Here is an 11658-nt window from a genome sequence, read left to right on the forward strand (position 1 = left end):
GTTCTCCTTTCTTAGCCTGATTTCCGACAATATTTTAATATCTGAAGTTATTTGGCCATCCTTAGAAGTGCAACTTATCCTCTCATGGCACGAAAAAGTTGCCTAAGTCCGAGGAATGAGTCACTTTGCTTTGATGAGTAATCTTAGGTGTCATGGAACCTCGTTCCGAAGAAAGAGGGGAGGGGGCGTCAGATATGCCTACGGAAGAAGACAGGCCGCTGGGTATTGGATGGCGAGAACTCGATATTCCTATAATTGCGTCATTTCGAACCCAATTGGGTCCAGATGTTATGCGCACCGACGGATTACCGTCTCGGAAACTCTCAATCAGACGCAAGCGAAAGGAGAGGAGGCGGTTAATTAAATATTGAGCAGAAAGTCGCGTGGGGAGCGCGTCACGTGGGTCCCGAGACTCGGCGAGCCTGGGATAAATACCGCGCGGCAGCCAGCAGGCAAAAGAGCGCGCTGCTGACCTCCTCCATCCTTGCTGCGACCGAGAGAGTGCGCAGCGCCCCGCGAGTGCTCAGACCAGCAGAGGAACCTCCCGGGCGGGTCAGCTGCGGTAAGTGCCCGCGCGCTGTAGTGCGCGCTTTCCGCACCGCGCACCGCTCGGAGGCGGCGTCTAGCAGGGCTGGATGGGCGGCTGCTGCGGACAGCGGGGAAACACCCGGGGGGACAACTAGGGAGCTGCGAGGAAACGGGTATCCCAAGTGCTTTATCCCTCCTTGTCTTCCACCCGCACAGCCTCCTGGCTTGAAGGTATGGATTGATGGTTGGAAGCTGGGGATTTGGGGTCTAGGAAGAAGGGAATTTGAGAAGCTTTTAGGGCTTTTCTTTCCTAACGTGCACATGCAGGACTTTAGCCCTTTAGGTGGGTTGTCTTGTTTCAATCTGCCCTGAGTCCTATCGTGGAATCAAAAATTCTTTTTTTTCCCCCTCTGCCTTTTCTCCCTACTCTTCCCAGAAATCCAACATGAAAATCCTCGTGGCCTTGGCAGTGATTTTTTTCATCTCCACTCAACTGTCTGCAGAAGAAATCGGAGCCAACGATGATTTCAATTATTGGTCCGACTGGTCCGACAGCGACCAGATCAAGGTGAGACCCGTTCCCTAGATGGCCTGCGCCCTTCTTCACGGGTTTAGGAGCTGTCACTTACCACCATCCCACCATCACCCCCAGCGATAGCATCCTAGTTACCCTAGCGGGCTCCGGGATCACAGCCAGAGGCAGTGGGGTGCGCTGCGAGGGCTTGTAAAGGAACGTCATTCCCCTGGGTCCCGCAACCAAGAACCAAGTTTCCTCTCCATCGTCGGGACTCAGGAACTCTCTGGAGGAATAATACCCTCCCTAAGAATCCCGGGATCCTCACAAGACTGGAAACCTCACAAGGTTTCATCCCTCTGCAAAAGGGCCTGGCGTTTGGAAACGCTGGGCAGACACAGAGGAGAGCGCGTCCGACGCAGGCAAAAGCAGGGGCAAGTGGCCAGTTGCTGGGGGCCTGGAGAGGCGCAGGTGGGTGGGAAGCTAACTTCCGGCTTTGACTTCTATTTTACTGACCTGAAGACATAGCCGCAAGTTTTCCTTTAGATTGCTCGCAGGCTGTTTGCGCGAGGGACCCACATGCAGCGGGAACAGTGAGAGTCACGCACTGCTAGTCGCTTCTAAAGCGCTGTCACCTTACCTACCATCCCCGGCCAGTCCCTCTCCTCCTCCCGCCACACACACCTGTGTGCATTTAGGGCGGTGATAGGTCGCCGAAGCCAGCGCTTGAGATGAGACAAAGTCCGGTAGCTGAGAGGCTGCTGAGTGAGGGTCCGGGTGCTGGGAGCAAAGAACGGAAAGCGCTCTCAGGGCATGGAGGCACTGCGCGTCCCGCTAATGGCAAGGCTGGGCTAGCAGGAGGCGGAGGTGCAGGACAGCAACTGGGCGGGGAGGGGTGGAGAGAGGGGAGCGCCCAGGCTTGAGGAAGCTCGGCTTCCTCTCTCCTCGGAGCTGGTTCTCTAATTCTGGCCTGGCCCCACCGCCAGGATTTGCCCAAGGCTGGAACGCACTCCGGAATCCCAGTGCCTCGAACTGGTTGCCTTCAGGCCCGATAATCCGTGTGTTTGTCCTCTAGGAGGAAATGCCCGAGCCCTTTGAGCATATTCTGCAGAGAATCGCTCGGAGACCCAAGCCTCAGCAGTTCTTTGGATTGATGGGCAAACGGGATGCTGGTGAGATGGGCAGTCGTCCTTCCCTGTCTCTCTGGGCAACCCACACACATACACTCCCACCCAGGCTCTTAGCTGGTGCTCAGAGCACCCAGTCTCTCTTGCTCTGTGAGCAGAGATTTCCACTCTAAAAGGGGTATATCTCCTGGGGCGCGACTCTGGCCCTCACCTCACTAACACACATGTGCCCACGGAGGGAGGGAGATCCATCTGAACCACCAAGAACAGGAACCAACCTTAGCTAAGTGCTTCCTTGCCCAAGGATCCAAACTCACAAGCAACAGGAAGGCTCAGGGTACTCAGTAGGTTCTCAGTGCTTGTGGAAAACTGACTTTAGATCACTGGGGTTAGAGTAGATTCAGCTGCCAGTGTCTTCTGATAGAAGAGTAATCTCCTTGAATTCATCACACCATCAGTGGAATGTGTGGTTAACGTCAATTTGTCTCTTGTCAGATTCCTCAATTGAAAAGCAAGTGGCCCTGTTAAAGGCCCTTTATGGTAAACATTTCTATAAATCTTTATTTTACTATTGTGAATGCACATGTGTGAAAATGAAGAAAGCCTTTTGTGGACTCAAATACAGATTCTTGATAATGCCTGTTGAATTGAAGAGATGTGTTTGCTCTCTCTCTCCTGAGAATCAGAGGTGATGGACCTTGAATGCATGTCTCATAAGAAAACAAGAGACGTGGTATGGTCAGGCAGTTATTAGCAGACCTCAGAAGTCTCAAAGACCTCAGTTTGAATCTGTGGCCCATGTAAACCACTTAAAACTATTCCTTTTGCTAAAACATTGCTTTTATTATTAATAATTTGGTTAGCATTTATGGTTTTGCTATATTCCTCAGGATAGTACATGAATGAGAAATGTTGCATTAGTTTAAATATCTATTTGTTTTATAATTCTCTTTAAAAATGTAGCTCCTTTTAAACAAATCTATTGTTTGCTAATTTTATCTTTCTTTCTATAGGACATGGCCAGCTTTCTCACAAAAGTAAGTTCCAAATTATTTTGACATTTATCAAATGCAAATATAAATTATATTGAATTCCATTTTATATATCTAATTTTCTGTTGTAATGTAGGACTTGATATTTTTAATTAACATGATTTAAGAATGGAGGATACTCAATTACATCCAGAACATAATTGTTTAAAGTTCTGTTGTTTAAACATATCATACCTACCATAAAGATGCATTATATTAAAAATCCTTTAGCTCCCAGCTAAACTGTTGTTGAATTCCTGACCCACAGAAACTGAGATAATAAATATTTGTTGTTATTTTAAACTGCTAAAGAAAGAAAAAAGAAGAGGAAAAAAGGGAAGGAGGGAGGAGTCCTTTAATTCATACAAATTGTTAGTTTTAGGTAAGAATTTCAATCCTAGGGGTAAAAATCCATCACACATTCCTCTTCCCTCATTTTCACCCTGCCACTTCCACTGCAAAAACAAAAGCAAAAACAAAAATTGAAGCATTTATAGGCATCTCCGAGTTCATTTTAGTATGTTGGATTCCATGTTGACATAATTTATTAGAGTAATCCAGCAGTCAGTTAAGAAGATGAAGTGAATGTCTGAGTAGAGAATCCATACTAAAGTAAAGACAGAAATGTATCAATAGTTTTGTGATCCCATGATGGGATGGGAGACCTCAGTCTTTCCAAGCATAGCGAAACATTCTTAGGGCAGCAAAGGTGGCAGAATCGTGGCACTTGGCGGTCACTAGATTGCAGTCTCCTGGTTAATGGAACCAGAGTTGCAGAAAGTCCCAGGGATCCATCTTAATCACACTCACTTAGCCCAAGGTCCAATCCAACTTGGATTCTGGCTCACCAAGGGCAGAGCAGGCCACACTAAGATAGCAGCCATGTAGTATAAACCAAGCTAATGCAGTATAAGCCAAGAGACATTCTACCACTAGAGTTAAAATAATAATCCTTTCTAAAGGTTTCATCTTTGAAAATAAATAAATATTATTCATATTTATTTTCTCAGGATTTTACTTTCAAAGGAATTATATATAGCAAAATTCTATGTGATGAAAATAAATGTACTCTATTAATTCAAAACATACTTTTTCCACAGGAAATATTTTTTTAATCCAGTGAAATAGAAATAATGACCATTAGAAATTTATAATTATTGAGTATAGGATTCTGATTTAACTTAGCTTTAGTTTCCTGAGAAATATAGCATATTCAGTAATATGAGGATATTTCTATCACACATATGTGAAGTTGACTTCCTAAAAAATCAAAGCTTGCTCAAATAGCAACAATATTTAAAGCATTATATAAAACACATAAAATAGAATATGAATAAAGTATATTTGCTAATATTTAGCTGTAGAATTGAGAAAAGTGCTTTCATTGTATTATTTTATTTACTAAGACTTACTAGGAGTCTTTATTTCTTCAGGCTCATCAAAACTTGAAATAGTTATGCATTTATTATATAGGCATATATTTGGAAGCTTGCTTTTCTTGGTACTAGTTATAACAGTTTATTTCCTCAGATATATACATATTAAAATACCCCTAAATGTATTTTTCCAGGGCATAAAACAGATTCCTTTGTTGGACTAATGGGCAAAAGAGCTTTAAATTCTGGTATGTATAAAACCATGACTGGACATAAACAGTATCTTAAATCTACTCTACTTTCTCTAAGGCATTCTTTTCAAACTATTAAACAGGAATAATAAAATTAAAATGAGTACCTATGTTGAAAAAATCTAATTGCAATAAATAAATCCAAGAATGGATTTATAGCTGATTGAGCGAGCTAATACCACAACAGTAGTCTATCATTCTCAAACTCCTAGTGCCTTCCCCTTTTAATCATTACCTAACCCGAATCTTTGGGCTAGTCCAATATCCTTTCTCTTATATCTGTTCAATAGCTACATTTTACCTTACTGAACTAAGAGCGGTGGGGAAGGTGAAGGGGGGATTAAAACCAAGCTAATTAGAAAGTCTTACAAAAGGTTAAATCTGACAGTCTTCTAACACAGAAATAAACAAAAAGAAATCCACTTTTACAAATCACTTGCTCTTTATGAAATTATAATAGCTCATACTCTATACCTCCTGATGAATGTTTAACACTAGGAGAGTAACATAGTCCATTCCAGTGCCTTAAAAAGAGAAACCATCAAATTATCCTAGAGGGTTATAATCAGTCCTGGCTATAAAACCCTTAAAGAGAAGGAGTGCTACAGTTCTCTTCATAACCCAGTTTAATTCTGAACAACTCTTTCACTTGATATAAAGCCTCCCTTATAAAGCCTTTCTTTTCTTTAATTTCTATATTGTATGTAAATGCCACTTGTATAGATCTGAAAACTCATTTCTTAACTCATTCATCATAGTATTTTCAAGGTTAAATAACCCCTGTATCATTTTCCTAGAGACTGATATTTTGTTAAGCTCATTCAGGCCTTATAATCCATTGGTTATTTTTCTTAGGAAAGCTATGCAAATTCTCTGTTTACCTTCAGTGAAATTAGAATTAAAATACTAATCATGTAAGTAATTAGAAAGTAATCATCACCCATCTTACCCATTTAGAGTATTTCCAGTTTCCTGAAAATCTATAACTAAGATGTGCTGACTTAACTAATCTTAAAAAGTCAGGCAAAAATGAGGTATTTTAGCCTATATATTGATTCTCTACCTTGAAAATTTAGATACTACTTTTGCATTTCTTCATCAGTAATTTGGAGGGTTCTCAATTTTAAAGAAGTTGTGAATGTACATAATGAAACACTAAAATTGTTTTATTGCTATGTATTATCTTCCAGCTTTTAGAAATGGAATATAAGTTTAAACCACATTGGCGTTATATGTATCAGAAGTGTACACTAGCCCTTATATACCTGTGGTTTTCTTGAAACCATGCCAGTCATCAACTTTTCATTTTCAGAACTGATACAGGTTTCAGAACATGCTTAACTGTACAAATAATATAGATATGTGCAATTTGGAACAAATTAGATGCTATTAAAGGTACTTAAAATAGTAATATAATTATAGATAGTATTAAATAGAATCATTGTATGAATCACAGTCAATGACTAAATCTTTGCTCCTCCATTTTAGTTAAGAAAATATCAAAGGAAAACATGGGCAAACATGCAATCTATAACAAATCAGGTACTTTGGCATATAATTAGTTGAGGCAAGGTTGTCATAGTGTCTATCACCTTCTAAAGCCATCTGATCCTTACCCTGTTGTGGTAAGGACCTTTGACAATCTGACAAGCCTAGAAACCATCTTCCCAGGGAAACCCTCATCAGTTCATACACACAAACATTTGCGGTTTTAGAGGGTTCGAGGACCAGGTAAGAACTTTGCTTCCAGTTAAGACATTGTTTTCCAGCTTGATCACTAATCTGTCTTTGGTCAGTTTACATTTACCTCCCTTCTCTGAGGAATAGAATTATGTTACGAATGCTTGTCAGCTTTGTACATGTTTGACATGTACACTATTAAAAACATTCAGCTTATTGTTGACCTCACTTAAGTGAATGCTGTGTACTAATGAGCATCTGCTCAGTGGTAAAGGAGGGAAGTGACAACACTGGAGCCTCTACCTACCTTCTCTTTCAGCAAACCCTTCTCACTGAGAAAATTGGTTAGAGTGGCATCTATGATTCCTGATGTCTTTCACAGTTCTTTCTATTTAAAGTCAGTATTTTATCCATGCATACTGAATTTTTAAAAGTGCAGTAGTTTTAAAAATCATTTATCATGTAAATCTAAGTGTATAAAGTATTAGGTAAAATAATGAAAAATGGAAATAAGTATTTTGATCACAACAATCTGATCCTTATTCTTTTGTGGCTACAGACCCCTTTGAAATTATGTTTAATATAATAATATAATTTGGTACTTTTTTCTTTCCACATAGTCAAAGTACTTAAATTACTTGCTAGCTATATGTTAAATACCTTTGGAAACAGTGATTAGTGTTTCACAGGCCATTTAGGGTGCTAGGAGGTAAGTTAAACTATGTTGTATTTAGATGGTACAATTACCCTACTTACAGACAATGAGGTCGTTTTTAGTCTCATGGACAGTCTGTCATTGGAAGGAATCCAGAGGACAGGAAGAAACCTTCACACTATTCACCCCTATCCTGGTGCCTAGTGGTAAAGAATCTGCCTCCAGTGCAGGAAACATGAGTTCGACCCCTGGATCAGGAAAATCCCCTGGCAAAGGAAATGGCAACCCACTCCAGTATTCTTGCTGGGGAAATCCCATGGACAGAGGAGCCTGGCAGGGTACAGTCCATTAAGTCACAAGAATGAGACAGAACTTAACAACTAAACCACCACCACCACATGCCAGAAATCAGCAAACTTTTTCTGTAAACAGCCAGATGGTAAATATTTTAGACTGTGTGAACCATGCAGTCTCTGGAGGAACTACTCAGATCTGCCATTTTAATGTTAAAGTAGGCAAAGACACCTGGAGAGGGGAATGGCTACCCACTCCAATATTCTTGCCTGGAGAACTCCATGGGCAGAGGAGCTTAGTGGACTACAGTGCATGGGGTCTCAAAGAGTCAGACACGACTGAGCAACCAACACTTAACTAACTTAGGCAAAGACAATACATAAATGGATGGGTGTGGCCATGTTCCAATAAAGTGTTATTTACAAGAAAAGACTGGACTTGGCCCATGATCTATATATAGTTGGTTGACTATATCCTGGAATAAAAGTCCCACATTTTGCTTTCATCCTCCTACTATTCCTGTTTACTTTAGGCACTGTCTTTTCTGTAAATCACCAAGGTGTCTGTCACTGCTTGAGAAAGCTATGGAGAATCAATATTGCAATATATTGTGGAAGTATACTTTGAGGGCATCAAGTCTATAAGGATGACCAAAATAACCTAAGAATTCTGTGGATAGATCACTGTCAATCAGGATAAAGACTGAGACCCGAACAGAAGATGCACAAATAAGACTCTTAGAAATACTTCAGTGCAGGGATAAAGTTGTCTCTGACTCTTCACGACCCTATGGACTGCAGCCCACCAGGCTCCTCCATCCATGGGATTTTCCAGGCAAGAGTACTGGAGTGGGGTGCCATCGCCTTCTCCGAGGGATAAAGTAATGAGTTTAAAATAAATTTCCTGTGCCTTGAACTTTGTTTATCTGTGTCAGTGATCCTCTTAACAAACCCTTTACCTTCTCTTTGTTCTCAGTGGCTTATGAAAGGAGTGTGATGCAGGATTATGAAAGAAGACGTAAATAGACTACCTAACATATTTATTGAGCTTCATTTGTGTCAGTGGTCAAGGAAAGGTAAAATGAAACATGCACTATGAGGAATAATTATTTATTTAATAATTGTTGTTTTGAGTTTAAAACTCAAGAAGTATTTATTTTTCATATTGTGGCAATATATGTTGTAAAAAAAAGTGTTGTAATTCTAATCTGACAACTCAGTCAGAAGTAGAAATCAGTGGTAATTTCTCCCCAAAGCACAGTGTTCAATGAAGTTGTAAAAACCTATCAAAGATATGTTCTCCAAAGAAAGGAATCATTTCTGTTTCTTGGAAGCAGTCACATCAGCTACTATAAGGAAAAGAAATTCACATATAGGCTGTGATTCTCCATTTGTTTTCATGGTGAAAATGTGCTGAGAGTTGGTATCAAACTGTGTTTGTATCCCTGCAGCATGTTTCATGTTTTGTGACTATATAGAGACATTTAAAAAGTTTTACTGTGATTCTAAGGTATTTTATTGTACAATGTGTTGTAATAGTTAACATTTTAAATAAAAGAAAAAGTATCTTAAATTGGGCCTTATTCTTTCATTAACCTTTATGTCTAATTGGCAACCTTTCTTTTAGAGGATATGTTCCAACCTGTTTTGGCTGTAAAATAATGAAACATAAAGCTACTAAATTTCTCTTTCTTAAGGAAAATGACTAAATGTAATCAGAGTTTCTCTTTCCCACACACCTGCGCCTGTTGTTGTTCAGTCATTGGCATGGGATCCTTCATGGAGAAAACAATTACATTCTGGTTATCCAAACAGTAAAGGCTCAGTTCTGTTTACAAGTGCTTATGATTCCTTTTTACAAATAGAGCAACAACCTGCTTTAAAGATGAATTTTACTGATTATTTCCTTATTGAGTAAAACATCAGCACAGTACTATTTCAGTCCTCCTTAAAGCCCAGGGATAAGCGTACCAGTGTTTGAGTCTCACTAGAATTGAGACACTAAACCAAACTCTCACAAAGGTCACTGGAACATGCAGAAAGATAAGGAGCTGATAATATGGCATCATCCCCGTAACAAAGATAGAGCCCCTCTCTTACATTTCTAAGAACTGCCTGTGAATTACTAGTGCCCATAACACTCCAGCAGAAGCACATGTATCAGAAATACTGAGCAATCAGAGGAAAGCTTTTGTGTATATATTTGAGGGAAGGACTGCCAAGTGCCTTTCTGATTGCACACTGTTACATACTGAATAACTCAGGACAAGCATCGCTCAGTGAAATAAAATTCTGCAAGTTTTTTTCTGGACTAGTGACTGTTTTTGATCAATGTTAAGGCAATGGCAACCCACTCCAGTACTCTTGCCTGGAGAATCCCGTGGACAGAGGAGCCTGGTGGGCTGCAGTCCATGGGGTCGCGAAGAGTCGGACAGGACTAAGCGACTTCACTTTCACTTTTCACTTTCATGCATTGGAGAAGGAAATGGCAACCCACTCCAGTGTTCTTGCCTGGAGAATCCCAGGGATGGCGGAGCCTGGTGGGCTGCCGTCTGTGGGGTCGCACAGAGTCAGACACGACTGAAGCGACTTAGTAGTAGTAGTAGTAGTAGTAGTAGTAGTAAAACCATTTGTGAGACATGAGTGCTAAAGCATATTTTAACCTTTATATCTTTAAATGAACAATTTGTTCAAAAAAACTCCAGTGAACTGGTTTTCCTTACTACACATTTAAATACTACAGATTGTATTATGATCATCACTTTACAATTGAGGATATGAAGCTCAAGGAAATGTTGAGATAAGAGATTATGATATAAGAGGAGTCAGGATTAGAAATGAATTATGAGGCCAAAATACCAGAGCAAATTAATATCTAACAATGAGATTGATTAAGCAAACTGGCATATTGACACAACTGGAAATTATGGCATCACTTAAAATGGCATTATTGTGTGTTTGGTGACATAGAACAACATATCTGGTATATTGTTAGGCACACAGAAGTATTTCTGCATTGTATGTTTGTATATATTTTTGCATAGATGTTCCAACAGGAAGGAATCATGTAATGGATAAGACTATGGGGTTCAGAGTCAAACTACTCCATTACTTAACAGCTGTGTGATGAGGGGCAAGTCCCTTAACTTCTTTCTGCCTTATTTTCCTCATCAGTAAAGCTGGACTAGTGATGTCACCAACTACTATCATGCACCACTCTACACAGAGGACAGTAGCCATATGGAGTTTAGGGGAGGGTCACGGGACATGATGCACGTCAAGCTTTGAGCATGATCTCCGGCACACTGTGAGCGTTCTGTGAATGTTACCTGCTGCCATTATTACCTATTCTTCAAAGTCCCCAGAGAGAAAATTAGCACTATATTATAACCAATAAATGCTTTTTGTAGACCCACTGTAGCAGCAGCAGCACGGGGGTCGATTCTAAATAGTTACCACACAAGTTAAATCTAGAACCGTTTCACAAATTGAGTGGCTCTTTGTGCTGTGCGTCAATGGGCCAGACAGCCCCCACAGCCCTTCGCTCTCTGAGATTCTATAAGTCTCTGCAGCAGGACCCCATGGTGCTGTCTGAAGACCCCCATCAGACAGTCTGCACTCCTGCCTGCTCTCCCTCCAGGCCCAGAAACCTAGCAACAGCTGAGCAGGAAAGAGACAGATTCAACTTGAAGTTTGTACTCATGAAATATTTACTATTACTTCCCCTCTGTGGCATACTTTCTTCAACTAAAATGAGTTTTTTTCACCTATATTCTTTCTAAAATATGTTTATTCTGTTACAAAACAGCAAAAAGATCAATCTGTATAGCTAAGTTACCTGAATACTTTATTGCTTTGGTTTGAGGTTTGTTTTGGGGGTTCTGTTTTGGTCAGGATCCAGGGCAAAAATAAATGATGCTCAAGCTGAGTCACAAAGGTGTGGGCAGGATGTGGAGAAGCCAGCAAAGGAATGTGGTCTCCTGGCTAGCATCCTTGGAGCCACTGCGATCCGTGGGCCTAAAGGATCAAGATGAGGAAGTGAGGGTCTCTATGCGCCAAGGGCCACCTGGTGGCTGTTTTCTTCATAGGAAGATGAACAGACACAGAATAGTCAACATGGGGGTGTGAGGAATAAGAGTGAGGAGATCAGTGAATATGTGCCCCAACCTCACCCTCCTCTTCCTGTCTAATTTGCTCTTGGTG

At 40.7% G+C, this 11658-nt stretch overlaps 1 protein-coding gene across 6 annotated transcripts; it reads left to right on the plus strand.

The window, feature by feature from the left end:
• The first annotated feature begins 479 nt into the window (after nt 1–479).
• TAC1 (tachykinin precursor 1) lies at nt 480–9028 on the plus strand. Of its 6 annotated transcripts, none has more exons than XM_061413513.1 (7): nt 480–562; nt 965–1096; nt 2118–2214; nt 2665–2709; nt 3183–3206; nt 4771–4824; nt 8432–9028. In XM_061413513.1, exons 2-7 carry the CDS (start codon nt 974–976, stop codon nt 8479–8481), a joined length of 393 nt encoding a protein of 130 aa, XP_061269497.1. In that variant the 5' UTR covers nt 480–562; nt 965–973; the 3' UTR covers nt 8482–9028. The 6 variants fall into 6 exon arrangements, with proteins under 6 accessions (XP_061269497.1, XP_061269500.1, XP_061269499.1 ...); XM_061413514.1 differs by lacking the exon at nt 480–562 and adding an exon at nt 679–759; XM_061413516.1 differs by lacking the exon at nt 4771–4824.
• The last annotated feature ends 2630 nt before the right edge of the window (nt 9029–11658 follow it).

The sequence above is a fragment of the Bos javanicus genome, chromosome 4, assembly GCF_032452875.1.
Source record: "Bos javanicus breed banteng chromosome 4, ARS-OSU_banteng_1.0, whole genome shotgun sequence".
Lineage (NCBI taxonomy): Eukaryota > Metazoa > Chordata > Mammalia > Artiodactyla > Bovidae > Bos > Bos javanicus.

What these genes read in the sequence shown, in the direction of transcription:
- TAC1 (XM_061413513.1), top strand. Translation starts at nt 974, where the DNA reads ATGAAAATCCTCGTGGCCTTGGCAGTGATTTTTTTCATCTCCACTCAA. An exon ending in GATGGGCAAACGGGATGCTG is followed by an intron (nt 2,215 to 2,664) that starts GTGAGATGGGCA and finishes GTCTCTTGTCAG; the next exon opens with ATTCCTCAATTGAAAAGCAA. An exon ending in CCTGTTAAAGGCCCTTTATG is followed by an intron (nt 2,710 to 3,182) that starts GTAAACATTTCT and finishes TTCTTTCTATAG; the next exon opens with GACATGGCCAGCTTTCTCAC.